Below are 18067 nucleotides of genomic sequence, written 5' to 3' on the forward strand. Positions count from 1 at the left end.
ATTAACTTTTTGAATTATATTGATAATTATAAATGAGTTTGACCACCACCACATATAAATAATTACAATAAATATATGAAAGCGTAATAATCCTTGCGCAAGCGAATTTCAACGGGATCAAAATATAAATATATTTTTGAGTCAGATTGTTTTTCGTTTATTGTTTTACAACCACTCTGAAAATCCATTCTCGGAAAGAATGAAAGTTGGCAGGTATGTGACTCTAGGCCTACGGTGAACCCGATGAATGAGCAACCCGGCACGACCGGGTCGTCGTCTTATCAGAGCTACACCATATGCCAACTGCTCCGCTTTCAGGAAAAGTTTTAATAAAGTGGTAGCAAAATATTTAGTAAGATTAGTTAACGAAAGATAGTTACGCCTACTTTTTAATACAGTAACCATTTATTTGAAGCTTTAACGTTGCATTTTATATCATATTTATAATTTTTGATATTTAGTGGTGAAAAATTCTTTAACATGAAAAATACTAAACTAAAAGTAACTTAAATTTTTCTATCACTAGAAAATACTATATTACAAAGCGGAGCAAGTTGGCATTTCTGTATATATATCATAGCTGCCAACTCTTCCGGTTTTCCCGGAAGATTTTATTTTCATATTTAAAGTCCTAGCGAAATTCATGTTATTTCACTAAACTTTTTGAATTATAATAATAATTTTAAATCAGTTTGACCACCACTACATATAAATAATTACAACAAATATATAAAAGCATATCATTCCATACGATAGCGAAATTCCACCAGATTAAGATATAAATATATTTTTGAGGAAGATAGATTTTCAGTGATTGTTTTACTACCACTTGTAAAATCCTTTCTCGAAAACAGTGAATGTTGGCATGTATGATATATATATCAATACTATTAAATTTGTACTTAATATAGTACATATATCATTCTCATTATCTCTAAACTTCTTATTGACTCAGGGGACTTCTCCCGTATTCCTTCCCCCCTCTCTAGCTTACAGCCAATAGTCACAGTCGCCCAAGGGCTAAATTTATTAGATGAAAAAGTGAGATGACCGCTTCGCGGGCAGGTACTTTGAATAACTTTATATGAAGTCAAGTCAAAAGCAATTACGTCACATTGAGCCTTTAAAAAAAAAAAGACAAAATTAGCCAAAACACCTTCAAATTTTGGTTAGTATATTTCTACAATTTTTTATTTAACTGTTGTGTTGAAACAAAAACTGGATATCGAATAAAATGTGAATTTGAAATGTAAGTTACCGTGGTAGTTATGATTTAAAATTTAAAGAAAATATCAATAAATAGAAATGAATTAAGTTTCTACCACTTTTTACATTTCTTGTCACTCGTAGCATCCTGATAAATAGTGAAGTATCTAAGCTTCATCTTTCCATTTATTTTATAAACAACACAATTTTATAATTTTTAGAATATGGAACAGATAAATATTTTTGTTAATGGTAAATTTTTTTAACTGCATTCAAAAATTTTTTTAAAAACTATTATAGCCAAACACACATTTGTTCTTAAATAGAGCAACAATTTGTTTAAATGCACTTAAATACAATATAGTATAGCAAAATTTTCATAACTAGTAATCAGTTTAAATTAATTTTAAAATGTTTTGGTTAACAGGTACGTACTATGTTCTTAGCTTATTAATCAAGAACAACAAGCTTCCCAATAAAAAATGTCCTATTTAAAATTGCCGCAACAAAAAATTATGACATTATTTCTTCCATGCTGATCTTTTCCCGACAATTTGCGAGTTTTTGAATTTTTGTTTTGTAGCTAAATTTAGTTAGTAAAAATTTGTAAGCTTTTTAGTTAAGGTTATTTAAACTAAACATGTTAAGTCAGGGTTATAGTTAATTGCTACGCACATTAAAAAATTTAAGTTCGAAATATTACTGAACAAAAGTCCGACTAATACTTAAAAAAGTTATAGATTCATTATTTTCTTTTTCCAAGTTGTACCACTTTATTCGACAGAATATTATTATATATACTTTTACTTCGATTTCGTGAATTAATCAGGAAAATTCCCATTGGATAGAAAACAAGTAAGCAAGAGAATCTCTTGCGATTAAATAAATTAGATTCCTAATAAAACATGCAGCAGTAACGTCAAACTTTTATGCAGTGCTAGACAAAGTTGTGCATTAACCTATTCCTAAGCACGATTTCTATTAAGAAAATCGGTCTTTTTTTATCAAAGGAGAAAAGGTGTCACAAGATTTCATTTTTAGGAATAACTTTCCAGAAACAAACAATTTTTGTCTACCATAAAACATACATCATACATACCCTCCAACTGCTACGGAATTTCCGTAGTTTCAGAAATCTTCTTTTCAGACGGTAGCAAAATTAATGTCTTAATATTTAAAAAAAATTAATTTTAGCGTAACTTGTCCACTATTACTTATATAAATGCAGGCCATATGGCTAGATTCTTAAGTTCTGATAAAAGTTTTATGAGAGATCCATTTGCTTTAAAAATTTCTACTTTGGTTCGCTACCACTAGAAAGAATTATTTTCAAAATCCTCATAAGTTGGAGGGTATGCATCATATAATAATTTAATTTGGTTTTGACGTCGAAATAAAGCTGGTCGCTGAAAGCTTATCTATATATATACAGGCCTGCCAACTACAACGCTTTTTGTAAATAACTTTATAGAGTGGTAGTCATTTAAAAACAAAGCTTTCAGAGCTTTTGGTAATTTTTCTAAAATTTTAAATGCCTCATCACGAAATAGCTGATACAAAGTGGCGCTGCATATGAACATTTAAATCTTTTATATATAGTTGTGCGGAAAGTAAACTTAAATGAATAATAAAAATAATGCATTAATATACCTGCCGACTTTTACGCATTTGGCGTAAAATTATATTTTAATATTTAAAGTGGTAGTAAATATATACTATTTTGTTTTCTTTTATAAACTTAATTTTTAAATGATTTTGATCGCCACTATTCTCAAAACAATTAAACACATATACTACCATGGTTGTCAGCTTAAGTTCCTTCAAATACAACGTATTAATTTGCTTAAGATTGAAATTTTAATTCCATTTTACTACCACTGGGAAAAATGATAATGAAAGAGATTAAAAGTTGCCAGGTATGCATTAAAACATAAACTTAGCTACCACTAGTATAAAGTTGTACAAAGAGGGCAGAAAGTTGGCAGACCAGGTTAATTACTCACACAATGCTTTAGTTATAATTTTTTGCACATTTTGTCAACATCTTATGTTGATTATTAAAATGATGTATCTTGTATTCTAAATTTTACGTGATTAAAAATGGCACAAGCTTCAAGCATGATCTTTTAATTTGAGGTCAACAGTTTTGCCGTGTAAAAATTTCTAAAACACTCTATGCTAAGAGAAGAATTGTTAACTTAAAGTGTAGAAGTGTTAACTTAGAATAAGTCCATTATTTTGATAAACCTCTGTATCATACCCGGCTCGAACCGACCACAGTCATCACCTCCGACATCAGAAAGACTCCGCACTATTTTTTATAAATAGTCTGTTCAGACTATTTAGAAAGTGAACCAGTTGTGAGCATGAACCCAAATTCTACTTCAAAAGTAATTGAGAGAAATTTATCTTCTGTATTTGAGAATTAAATCTGTGGTGGTTGACAAGTGAATAAGTCAAGCCAATCATATTGATAAATTAAACGAATTTTCAGACATATATTTTTTACACTTTCTTACTTTTATTAGGTATTCCATTGAATGGCTCTTTTGTAAGCTGGTTTATTTCCTTAATGGTCTGATCAGAGTACCTATAAGAAACCGTGTGGAGGCTTTCAGTTTTAGGAGGTGTTGCCACAGTGCTGACGTAAATATCCGCGGATTATGGGTTAGATACCGTGAGGCTAACTATGCAATGTTTTCGTGGTTTTTCTCTCTGTGAAACACAAATGTCGGCTAGTTCTATCAAAGTGTCCTCTACAAAGACAAATTGGTTTATCTTCTGGATTGGGTTCAAAATTACTAGGCTACGCAGTTGAATGTTGGTAGTCGTAAACTCAAAATTGGCTCGACTGTTCAACTACGGTTATAAAATAATAAATCATGACTTACAGCTCAATTTGAATTTGTAAAATGTCGATTCAATTCCTTATCTTTATGTCACTTTCCTCCCCGTTAAATTAAATTTTCTATGTAAGTACAACGCATGCTGATTATACAATGCACAGTGCATACAAAATGGAACGCCACGCTAATTTTGCATGGCTTGCCCATCTGGCCACGGTAAATAACTCCAAACTAAATTTGCAAATAATAGGCGGATTTTGCTATTTTTTTAGAAAGTTTATGTTAACATTGCTGACAAGAGTGGAGAATTATATAAACCTACGAATTATGTAGAAATAGTGGTGGATAAAAGTCTACTAAATTGAATTTATTAAACCAAGAATCACAATAATTAAGTAAATTTTGAATAAATTTTCTGCAATTTCATGAAAGAGTGTAAATTTAATAGTTCTATATCATGTTATACGCTGTCAGCCTGCTGTTTTTCGATGCCTATGTGAAAGATCAGTGCTAGCGAGCGGTGGCAGACGCTGCCAAAATGTAATTTCAGTGCCAGCAAGCGGTGGCAGACGCGGCCTAAATGGAAAATCCAGTGTCAGCCACCGATGGCTGACTCGACGTTCAACGTGTTAATCTAGTGATTGTATCTTTTCGTAACATAACACGTTGAGCGCCGCGTCAGCCATCGGTGGTTGACACTGGACTTTCCATTTAGGCCGCGTCTGCCACCGCTTGCTGACACTGACCTTTCACATAGGCCGCGAAAAACAGCTGGCTGACAGCGTATAACATGATATAGAACTATTAAATTTACACTCTTTAATGGAATTACAGAAAATGTATTCAAAATTTACTTAATTATTGCGATTCTTGGTTCAATAAAATCAATTTAATAGATTTTTATCCACCACTATTTTTAAACAATTTGTAGGCTTATATAATTCACCACTTTTGTCAGACAAGTCATGATAAACCATCTAAAAAAATAGCAAAATCGGTCTAATATTTGCAACTTTAGTTAAAATTAGCGTGGCGCTCAACGTGTAAATATCAATGGTACAAAGGGGTGACCTAAAAATATGCTAGTTAGTTAGTGTAGATTATATTTTATGTTATGAAATCAAACACTTAAACCTAATTTCCATTTATAAATGTAACTTTTGAGACAGATTTGGATTCCTGGCCTTCAAATTGCGATGGACAGTCGCAGTATGTTGTATATGGTCCTAATAGTTTGGTAAAAATAGCGGTCCCAATTTTATCTTTTGGTTATTTAGTCATATCTCATGAGCTTTTTATGCGAATCCCAAAATTTTCTCTCACAATTCTAAAATTCGTCTATCAAAAGATAATTCCACGCTTATTAAATTGAAAAATTAATATCAAAGTATACGTTTTGTTTCCATTTATAAATTATCTTCCTGCTAAATTAAGAATGTTCGTAGCTTTCGTGCAGGAGCTCATGAGGTGTTCAAATTAAGATATTTTCCTCAGAATCTCTTGAAACTAAGTTTCAAGATATTTTTCACGGTAAACCGAGAGACAAAAATTATTTAAGAAAATTATGTTGGAATTTATGTCATAATTTAATTGTAACTGATATTATTGAACATAAATTGTAGAGAGTAATTATAATGCAAAAAAATATTTATAAATATAGCAAAAATATTTCACTTTACTTTTTGAAAGTTTATTTGGATACTTTTTCTAGCATATTTTGTTAATTTTTCATTAATTATGCTAATTTTTCAATTTAACAATTACCAAAACAGTTTGATAATCAGCATTAAAATATGGCAGAGATCTTATTTTTCTGCTTGTATTGTTCGTTTTTAATTATTTATTTCTCTCGCAGCATGCACATTTCCTTTGAAATATTAGATGTAAATTTTTCATGAAATATTTTCCCTCTGATACATTTCAGTAAACTTTAAATAAATAGAATCGTAAATTGCGCGTTTTCACCGTCTAAAATTTCAATATATGCATGAAGATATAAAATTTGAATTTTCAGATATGCTGTATTTGATGAAAATTCTTTTTGGCATTAGAATTGAATATGATAGATTAAAATCGAAGAGAGTAATTTAATATTAGAAACAATTTCTATAAATAAATTTATACATTTTGTTTGGGGCTAATTTTAATGAAATATCCACTGTACTCATAAATATTATTCAAAACGTTATATAAAATCACAAATATCTCGCCAAAACAATTTTGAAAATGATTAAAAAAAATCCCCAGAAACAACTTTTGATTTTTAAATTTATTCATGAGATATTTTAGAAGTTTAAAGAAACAAGAATAATACCAGATCTCATTAACATATTTATAAATTAGAAAAAACAAGGAAAAAAATTTATTTGAAATTGATGGAATTGATTTGAATTTCTTTTCACCCTATTCTAAAATGTAGTAAATGCCTAAGCTTACATTTATTCTTTTCGAAACCTTCATTTTTTTTATTTCTTCGGTGCAAATGCGTTTCCTGTCAATCCAAACCACTAAGTTCATGTTTCTAAAAGCCGAATGTCGCATCTAAGAAGCCCTCCTTTTTTTCATTTCATTCAGCTGTCCATGTTTAAAAGCTTTTCAATGCCCCGGAAGAGAAAGAATATTTTAACTGTCTTTTTCCATATTTGATGAGGTTCAAAAATATGTTATAGACATTATATATGCCTTTGTGTGTAAGTGAAAAGTTTTTAAATTATAGTGAATAAAATTCTTTCCATACTCTGATGTAAGATTAAGTTTTAAAATTTCTAAAATATCCTCTATTTCCTGAATATTAAGTTTTAAAATATCCTCTATATAAGAGTAAGTTTTAAAATTTCCCAAAATATTTATTATTAAACTAAGAGGTTATGTCCCTTGTTTACTGCCTTAATAATTATTGTTCATTTAAAAGCTTTTCAATGCCCCGGAAGAGAAAGAATATTTTAACTGTCTTTTTCCATATTTGATGAGGTTCAAAAATATGTTATAGACATTATATGTTTTTGTGTGTAAGTAAAAGGGTTTTAAATTTTAGAGAATAAAATTCTTTCTATGCTCTGCTTTTATCATCTATATAAGATTAAGTTTAAAATTTCCAAAAATAACAATTATGGAACTAAGAGGTTATGTCCCTTTTTCTCAGCCGTAATAATTATTGTTTATTTAAAAGCTTTTCAATTCCCCGGGAAAAAAAAGAATATTTTAACTGTTTATTTCCATATTTGATGAGGTTCAAAAATATGTTTATAGATATTATATGTTTTTGTGTGTAAGTAAAAAGTTTTTAAATTTAGTAAATGAAATTCTTTCATTATACTCTTTTTATATCATCTATATAAGATTAAGTTTAAAAATTCCCAAAGATATTTGTTATGGCACTAGGTGGTTATGTCCCTTGCTCACTGCTGTAATAATTATTGTTTCTTGACGTAAAAATGATTTTTTTTAACCAAAAGTATTCCTTTAAAATCTATGAATTAACAATAAAGAATTTTGTTTGCTTACGCTTATGTCCCCACATTAATTCCCACGTTCAATATTAATTACTTTAAATAAAAAGGTTTATTTTCAGTCAAATTTGATTGGTAAATAATAAGAATTATCTTGCAATATTTAAAAACAAATTATTCTATGATTTTGTCAAAATATTGAAAATTTTAAACAAAAACAATGAGAAGCAATTGGTGAGCGGGGTAAGCTGGGGAGTTGCTCTCAAATAATTAAGAAAAATAGTTCTGTAATTGTTTTTATATTTTTTAACAACGAAATTGGACAAAACAATTTTTAACTTATATTAATAAATGCTTGGGGGTCAAGCCCTCTGTTCTCTGCCCCTCACTAACCTCGATGATTGCTTTGCAATCATCGGGGCAATCATATATTCTGCTTGCTTACGCTTGTGTCCCCACTTCCTATGTTCAAAAATTTTCCTTATTCTAGTAAGATCTATTTGTGAACATAAATAATTTTGCTTAGTAGTCTTTTTTTAACCCTTTCGAAGGCCGTGGGAAGTATACTTCCCACCACTTTTAATTTAGGTTTCCATTTCTGAATAACTTCAGCTTTCTTGAAGTGCGTTTAAATAAAATTGGTAGCATTTTGTCAATTTAAATACACGTATAAAAGTTATAAAATACATAATTCCTTTTGAATTTTGTAGCATTTAAAAAATTTCTTTTATAAATAAAGAAAAATAAAAGTCAATAAGTCTCTAATAAGCCGTGTTAAATATATATTCCACCAAAAAAATGGCATATTTATAAACTAAATGAGTTCTTTTTTCCTTATATCAGTTACTATTCTTAAAACAATTTCAATTCCAAAAATACCTTAATTTACCTTTACTAGAAATAAATGGCCCATTAATGGGTTAAATAACATTTAATATTAAAGGTATATTGTGTAACAAATTTGATGTATTAAATACAATTTGTATAATATGCACTCAATTTTGTTATTTAACGCGAAGTAAATTAAATACAGAGCTGTATCGAACATATCATGTTTGTTTAAATATAATTCTTTGTCGTCTACGTCTTTTGCTTAACTTAGATTTATTATTTGTTTATCTTTTTTATTGGTACCATGATATAGTTTTGTTTTGTGCACCAGGCAACTTAGATGTATTAGTTTGTTTATGTTCTGCATGGTTTCGTGCCTGTCTTTGTGTTAAATAAAAAATATATAGTGAAAGAATGGAAATCTTTGAAATAGAATAAGTCATTTAAGAGAATTGATACTTGACGGGTTCGACTTACTCGAAATAGAATGGAAAGAACAGTTGATATTGTAAACTCAAAGGCCACGTTTTAGCAATCAGGATCGAGAAACGCTCACTACGCTACTTGCAGGTAGCCCATTATAGGTTAATATTTATTTAGTTACTTTTAAATATATATTTAAATTTGCGATGCATAAATATTTTACATGAAAACAATATTCTTATGACATTTATTAATTTTATGCTGATGACAACCTAAAATATATAAAATTAATGTGAAAAAACTGAATCCTACTATATGATTTTTCAATCAATAAAAATGTACCAACAACAACAGAAAACTGCTACCCAATTATTATTTTTTTTATATATAATTAGATATTAATGGCTGAAAATATGTGACTTTTTTCGAAAGCAGAATTTTTTCCAAAACAGAAACATTTTAAGAATTCATCTTTTAAGAAGTTAAGTTATAATAAAAATCATTTTAAAATAACTTTGCGATAGAAAGTTGCAATTTTCGAATTATTTGAAGCATTATAGGAAAATGAACAGTTAAAGTAACTCTCACTGAAATGTTAAATAACACTCAAAATATACTTCCTAAAGCGAATTATTTAGCTGTTTATATTTTCGATTTTAATAAATTTGATTTATAACTGTAGAAACAATATAGTAAAAAAGATTTATTTCATTTAGTGCTTTGATGTAGATAAATAAAATTCTTTTTTAATAAAACAGGATTACGCCATACTTAGTAAATACTAAGAAATCCTGCTCATAAATCCCTTATCAGGAGCAATACCTCATCATTCCTAATCAACAACATAATCAGATTTGCAGTATGAAAAATTGCCTATAGCTCCGACTTTGATGAAAAAATAAAGTCTATGTTTGGTGAACAAGGGGAAACTGATGAATGATCACCTATTTGCCGTTCTATAAATCAGAACCACATTACATATTCCATTCACACGTTTCGAATTAAAAGGAAACATTTCTAATCCTTAGTTCTCGTGTGTCCCTTTAACGCTTCAACCCCACCCTCCATTGCTTCTAGTCTCGCTGCTAGAGTTACGTGACCCACGAAAGCAATTGCTGAGATATTTTTTCTTTTTTGAAATGCAGGATTGACATTAAACCACTCAATCGCTGTTGAGCGCAGAGATAAATAGATCCCCGCCTATAGCGACTATGACCAACGCCCTAATGGTTGCCACGTCTCAGATTTCTTACCTGTATATGTTTGCCGAGCTAGATCATTTAATTAAAGAATTACTTTGGAGGCGTGTGCTATGGCGGCCATTTCATTATAGGAAATGAATGGCCGGTGATATTACATCCAGGAAAGTTATCTTGCCTGTCAGTTATGAGAAGCAATAAACAATAAAATAAAGTTCATTCTAATAAAATATTTATCTTTTTAAGCAGAAAAGTCATTAATTTCTTTTGCTTTAAAGCCATGCATATTTTATTTCCTAAACAAATAAATTAATTAAAAATATTCCAATGTGATAGTTTTCCTCCGGTAACCATTATAACTATATTCTGTTGCAAAATAAGTAATAGGATTCAAGTAATCAATAGAGACTGCATATAGTTTCGTTTTATTTAATAAACAAATTATATAAGTATACTTTCAAAACAATGTAAAAGCTATTTAGTTAAACCTGTTAATTCTTTAGTTTAAGCTAAATGTGTCAGACAGAAGTTTAATTCGTGCTATCTTTTACGATATATATCTTATAATTATTTAAAAAGAGTAATAGTTTTGTAGTTTTATTGGAATTCTAGACAACACAGTGCGCAAAATAAAAAACGGATCACCCTGATTAACTTTTGATCTAATGATCGGATCATTACGTTCTAGGACTCAATCTTATTGGTTGAGGGACAGCTTTCCTACCACTACTTTAATTTTAATGACACGTTACGACTCTTACCGTTGCATGTAAAAAATTTATAATAACTAAAATATATAAACTTAATATGAAATATTTACCCCGACCTGCCCCAATTTAGGGCATACGGGTAAATGTTTATTAAAATCAAGAAAACAGAAAAGTACATAAAATACAAAAAGTAACATTACAGAGTAACATTATGTAAACATTACAGAGTCTGATGGCAACAGCAGTAAAATAATTAAAATGCTCCGAGAGTCCCACCTTATAGTGCCGAAGCCGACGGGGCTTCCCTTATAGTGAGCCAAAGACACAAATGAAAAATTTTACAACACATCGCAGTGATGTATTCAAGAACAGTAAAACATGAAGTGAACCATTAAAAAAAACGTGTACCTGAAGTGAACATAAGAAAACATTAAAAGGTCACAGGTAAACGGAGGTCCCAAGTTAATATAGGTCAAAGAACCAATACAGTCGATGACAAATTGACAACAGGTAAGACAGAAGAACAAGGCGTAATGAGCCAAGAAAATCTCAAATGTAAAACAAAAGGAGGTGAAGATTATATAAACTTAATATGTAACAACAAAAGTTAATATAAATTTCATACGTAAGCAAGATTCGTAGAATTCTTGAAATATTTAAAACTAGTAGGAAATAAAATGCATTTTATTAAGTTTGTATCTACCACTATGTTTAATAAATATATTTAAATAAAGTTATTTAGTCGTCGGGCCTTGTGTGAAGGATATTTAATATTAAAATTTAAAAAAAAAAAAATCTATAACGTCTTTATTTGAGTGTTAACCCCTTGGGGACGGGTGATTCATAAAAGCATTCGTATCAAATCAGGATGTAAATAAATAAAAAACGGTGACTTAAATGTAAGAGTTGCTAATTCGACAGACTTACTTTGCTTTTACTTTAATTATTGTTAGTTTAATCACATATATAATCAATGTTCGTTCGTTCGTTGTTGTAGAACTGGGCATCTGAGGCCTAAATGGCCCTTTTCCCATTCATCTTGAAATATCCCATGACGGGAACATACATAGGAAAGATGTGAAGTAGGCTCGGAATAGAACCTGAAATGAGGTAAAAATGAAGAAAGGAATCATGTGAGGTGTAGCAGGCATGATGGTGGGTATATAATCAATGTGAATTCAAAGTATAACTAAATAGTTTTATTTTGAACAAAGTAATGGTGAATTAAATAAATTAAACAATTATAACTCCGCCCACAAATAAACTGCTAAAAACTACTTTGATTTCCAGTTTTATCTTTTTACCATGATTGATACGGTTTAATGCTGGCACATATTTGTGACAGTCGGCGCGAAAGGGTTAACACAACTTTTTAAATTATGTAAGAACCATACGAACTCAGGTAAAAATGGAGACAACAAAAAATTAAAATAACAATTTACAAAACTTTTACAGTAACAATCGATTATGCAATAGAAATTTAATTATATATTCCAGGACGTCAAGACACAACACATGAGTGATTAAATTCTAAAAATATTTTAAAATGTATTACAATTTGCTTTTTAAAAGTAATGAATATTTAAGCGTTAAATTCGGAATTGCAACGTTTGTTGTATTTTCCTACGTTAAATCTTACCAGCCAATTTAACTTTTATATTTGAGTTGGCAGCCTTTTTGCTTGTTTTGAAGATTTTTTGCAGCTATTTATTTTGCAAAAGTGGTGTAGTGGGGTCGACGAACAGACAAATCTAGTTAAGTTCTAGGATTTCGGGAAGAAATTTATTTCACTTTAGTTTTTCTCTGGATGTTTAATGCTTTCTATTTTAAAGAGGTTTATGTGAGTTTTCAACAAATAAACTTTTATATCATTTGAAACACGAGTTGTTTTGATAAAAGGTAAGATCATATGAAAAATATAAAAGTTTAAATTTGTTTTAATTTAATCTTAGTTGTGATTTGAATTAAGGCAACTCTTTGTAAGAAATAAGACAACTGTAATAAAAAAAACAATGATTGGATAGTTGCGCATAAACAAAACAATTATTACCTACAAAATTTGCTTATTAAGATAAGATAATTTTACATTAAATTTATATTGATAAGATGATTATTGTACGATGCGCATGCAGGTAATCAACTTTCTCAATTTTTGAAGAAAAATATAGATGAAAAACTAAACATAAAAATATAAAGAAGTGGTAGACGAGTAAGTCATTTTTTTTACTTTTGTTGTTTCGTGTTTTTAATCACAATTTATTTAATCGCAAATTATATAATATTTTTAAATCGCAAAAAAAGCGAAGTTTTCTAAATCCTATTTTTTCGTGGCTGACGTACAAAAGTGAGCACCTTGAATGACCTTTGATCTAATAATCGGATTTTCACTAAGTGAGATTCAATTTTAATGGCTTGAATGGCTTAATGGCTTCAAATTAAGAAATAGGGCACACAAACTGTACCCTCTCTTAATTAGCATATTTTTTTTCGAGGGATTCGGATTTTTTTACCCTCAAACGGGATAAAGCGGAGAAGCCGTAATACTGAAAATATCGCCTCTATAACTTGAAGCCGTCGAAATTTTGAACCTGTTAGTGTTAATTTTACTTTTTACTTATTTACGATGTTTTTGGAACTTTCAAAGCGAATTGAAAAATGTTAGCACACAATTATGAATTTCGTTTATCCGATTAAGCAAAAAAAAAAATTTAAAAATTCTTTAATATTTTTCAATAATTTATTTAATGAGAGCTGAAATTTTTTTTAATTTCAAGATATGCAGATTTTTACATCGAAGCATATTCGAAATGACAAAATACAAAATTTGAACAAAATCGGTAGAATACTTCTTGACAATTAATTTAATATATGACTTTAAATATATATTTATGACATATTTAAAGCCATATTTAAAAATATATAGTATGACAATATATATTATGACATATTTAAAGTCATATTTAGATATATATATGATGACAATATATATTATGGCAACATATGTAATGACATATTTAAAGTCATAATATATATTATGACTTTAAATATGATTTTAAATATATGACAATTTTCAAACTTTGATTTGATTATCAAATAAAATTTCAATATATACTAGACAATTTTCAAACTTTGATTTGATTATCAAATAAAATTTCACCATATACTAGACAAATTTCAAACAAAAGAAGCAAATCTCAAAACGCTTTTCGTAAAAATTCTATTATGGTTAGTTCTTTACTTTCAAATTAGCGATAAATTAAATCATAAAAATAACTTTATGCGTCAAAAAAGTATATGTAAACTAAATTTATTGGCAACCACTGTAATTTATTTAAAGTTTTGAAATCGAATTAAATTTGCGTGTAAGGGGCCGTTCAAAAAGTACGTACACAAAAATGGAGAAATTTTAATCCCCTCCCCCCCCTTCGTACATTACCGTACATAAGGTCTTACCTCCCCCCCCTTAGAGTACGTACATTTTATTTGTCTACCCCCTTTTTTCATAAAAATTAAAATAATTATGTTTTAAATAAAATTAAATATTTATTTAAAATAACTTATTCATGTAAATTATTTAAACAATAACACCCAACTTTATCTTTGAATCAATAAATAAAACAATCTTATCTGATCAACATAATACTTTCCTACAATCAAACTTCAATTTTTCAATAAATTTTTTTATTAATCTACAGTATTTTCCCAAGGACATTCCAAATGCTTTTCGAGAGACACCAATTCAGCGTTACTCTCGTCTGCGACTGATGAAAAATTTAGATTTTCTTCATCAACGAGATCATCTTCGATCCACTCTGCATGATCTTCGCTTTCCTGGTTTCGGAGGATAACCAAAAGTTCTTTCTCTCGACGAGCTGCTACACGAACTGGTCTTACTTTGTTGATTTGCAAAGGAGATTTGCATATTTTTTTGTGATTTTTCAAACAAGTTAAAGATGCAAAATATATACCACAAGTAGGACAGATTTTGCGTTTAATATCACCTTCTACCGATGGGCATGCTGCATCGTATGGTATTTCTGTGATGGAGTTCAAACCTATTTTTTGTTTAACAGCAGCTTTTACAATTGGCTCCAGCGTTTGAGATAAAAATAATGATGGAAAAGTTCCTCGTGGTTGATTAATATCAAGACCATCATCAGTTTGTGCTATGGGCACAGGCGCTGATAAAAATCTGTTAGGCACAAGCTTAAGAATTGAACTCCGAAATTTAGAACAACAGGATTCATCGTTACACTTAACGATTTGCAGTAGATATTGGCTGTTTCTCACGTGCTTAGCTTGCCAAGTCAGATCTTTTTCTCGAATTTGTGAAGAACACAGTTCCGAGTTTTCCGGGTGAATGTATTGACTCATAACTGGAAACTTGTCAATTTCTACATCAGACCATATTTCCGCTAATACCTTTCCTGCTTCTGCAAAATTTTTCTCCTCGAGAACTTTATCAATCGTTTCACCTCTATTGTTTAGATGACTACCAAAATGATCGTGCGGAAGAATCACGCCACTTAGCTCTCTACTCAACGGTGCCATGCGTCTTTCGACTCGATTGTACGCGCTTCTTCCAGGAGCATTACAGGCTATAAATAATGCGTCGAGGTTTTTCGTTATGAAATGATGGATAGCTATTTGGATGACTTTAATGTACCGTGGGTTTTCATCGGGGCCTCCGTCTACAGTGAAAATCCCCACAGGTTTGACTGAATCATCATTTTGTTTCAAAAATCCAGTAAAAGCAGGCAGTTCGAAAATATGTTCAATATCTGCTGCATGCGAATAGGCAGTCGACGATGAATGCTTAGCAGATCTTATAGTTATATAAGTCGGTCCCGAGTATGTCACTGCACTTTTTTTTTGTATTTGATTATTTTCAATGTTGATGAGAGCGTACACGGAAGGAATGAGCTTGTGAGATGGAGCTACTACCCAGTCGTGGTCCGGTAATTTAACACGATATTCTACATGCATCAGTAATGGTGATTGCTTGTTTGCAGCAGTTATCCCAATCGGCACTCGAGATTTATCATCCTGACTTATGAAAAAAACCTCATTTGGACCCAAAATTGATGCCAACAGTTCTAAATTTTGTATAGTTGCAGCTGCAAACTTGGAATCCACATGGGTTTTGTGAGTTTCATTTTGTGCTTTCATCAGTTTCACTGGAACTGTTTGAATATGTCGTTTTCCTTCTCTTGAATTGAATTGTCGTGGTAATAATCGTAAATAAACGCCAGATCTACTTATATTATAACCATATTGAGTTTTCAAAACATTAGTTAATTCGTCTAATGTTTTAATAGAACGAATCGTTTCTGTTCTGCGCTTTGGATCAGCTGCACTTCCATAAGTCGCAATTTCAATAATAGTTTTGAAGAGATCAGGCTGATTTTCCTCAACGGTAGGTCTTCCTTTCTTTTCTCTTATCAAAGGCGATGCAGACTTGCCACTTTCGGAAATTTGAGCAATTTTTCTTTTAAAGTTAGATCTGTTTTTTTGTGCACGTTCTCGTTCTTTCTTTAATTTTTCTAATTTACTTATCTTTTCTTCCAGTAAGTCCCTCTTTTCTTTCAACTCTTTTGCTTCTCCTTCTTTCAGCAAATTCGCGTTTTGCTTCTTTTTCAGTGTTTGCACTTCACTTTCCAAAATTATGATTTCTTGAGATAATTTATCTTGTGCAGGTGTTTTAAATTTTGGTTTGCCTGTCTTTTTATTATGCTCATCCTGGCAAAGGTTGTTGGTTTCGTTTGAAGATGATGCCTCACTTGTTTTGGCTTCGTTACTATTCACATTCGAACAATCTGAAGATTTTGTTGCATTTTGATTTTGTGTATTCTGAAAAAAAATATTATGTTTATTTACCGTAAGCTGAAGAATTTTATTAAATGAACAAAAAATTAAAACAAAATCACGTAAAGTCAAGTATTTGTATTATTATACCATTATCCAGAATGAATCAAGTGTGCTTCTCTTCTTTTTCGCTAGAAGACATAAATCACGTATTTTTTGATCGACCTTTTTTTCAAAATTGTCACTGGTTTTCACATCATTCCAAAAATCACTTGCAATCTGTTGTGATTTTCCAGGTTTCAATTCAGGAAATGCAAGCTTGTATTGTGCAAATAACTCTTGGAATTTCTTGTTTTTATCCATTGTAAAATTAATAAACTAAAATGATAAAAATAATGAAAAAATTTGTAAAATAAAATTATATGCATTTATAATATGACTAAAAAGCTGTTATATAAATTTATAATTACCTGCTACACAGAAAGAAAAATAAATTATGTTTTGTCTAAAAAGATTTCATCAAAAATTACTATTTGCAGCTGATAGACGCAAAAGGTTTTTATTCTTTTAACAGAAATATTAATAAATCCCTATTGATTTTGGAGATAAAATCTAAAAAAAATTCATTTAGCGACTCTTTATCCCTGTACTACTAGGTGACATACGACAAAATACATACATATTTCGTTCACATACAAATATAGGGGTACATACAATATAACATATTTCTAAATTCATCATTATACATCTTCATTTTATCTGCACTTAAAACCATACATAAACTAAAAATAACGTAGTGTCTATTCAAAAGTCTGTATAATCTATTAAAAGCCACTATATTTAATGTGACTCATAAAACATACTATAAAAAAATAATCATTTATAACGCATTAAAACATCGAAGTCAAACACTGCTAACAAGTATTGACATAACTTGTAAAGAGTAAAAAAATTTAAACAGTAAAAGCTAGGCATGGCTACCACGTGTTAAAAAATAACTGGAAAAAATAAAAGATTTTGATAAAGAAACTAGGAAATTTAAAGAATGCAGTTAATATATTAAAATATACGTTGAAAGCAAAGATATAATTTAAAATACAGTGTTTTAATAATCATGATTTCAAAATATAAAGCTTACCTATAAAAGAAATCCAAACAGCTGGACAAAGGATTTCAACTTCCTTTCTAAAAAAAATTCTTCGAAAACTGCACACAGGAGGTGTCCGATGTCGAGCAGTCGGTGTATGGGATGGAGAGGGAGGGGAGAAAAGAATGATGGTGCCCGCGAAATGGAAGGTGGAGAAGTATGAGATTTCGATTTACTCATTTTAACAAGTGGTCGCCGTGTAAAAAAAAAAATACAAGAACAAACATATGTATAATAGGAAAAAGTCAAATTTAAATTTGGTGTATGCTTATAATGTACGTACTTGGTATAATACCTCCCCCCCTCCCCATCGTACAAAACCGTACAAAATAGCAAATCCCCTCCCCCCCCCTTCGGGATGTACGTACTTTTTGAACGGCCCCTAAACAAGACTTCAAGCAACAGAAGTAAAACTCAAAAAATCTCTTAAAACAACTCGATTAAGGCTGAT

At 30.1% G+C, this 18067-nt stretch overlaps 2 protein-coding genes across 2 annotated transcripts in view; one reads left to right on the forward strand and one right to left on the reverse strand.

Annotated features, from left to right (window-relative positions):
- LOC107444752 (monocarboxylate transporter 10) overlaps positions 1 to 18067 on the forward strand; it is a 274874-nt gene that overhangs the window by 120277 nt on the left and 136530 nt on the right. The window lies entirely within an intron of this gene.
- LOC122269115 (uncharacterized) lies at positions 14239 to 16937 on the reverse strand. The gene is made up of 2 exons (XM_043040752.3): positions 16620 to 16937; positions 14239 to 16514 (listed from the first exon to the last, which is right to left on the reverse strand). The coding sequence occupies exons 1-2, from the start codon at positions 16830 to 16832 to the stop codon at positions 14349 to 14351; spliced, it is 2379 nt and encodes a 792-aa protein (XP_042896686.2). The 5' UTR covers positions 16833 to 16937; the 3' UTR covers positions 14239 to 14348.

Source organism: Parasteatoda tepidariorum, chromosome 5 (assembly GCF_982258835.1).
Source record: "Parasteatoda tepidariorum strain Cologne lab strain chromosome 5, Ptep-v5.0, whole genome shotgun sequence".
NCBI classification, from domain to species: Eukaryota; Metazoa; Arthropoda; class Arachnida; order Araneae; family Theridiidae; genus Parasteatoda; species Parasteatoda tepidariorum.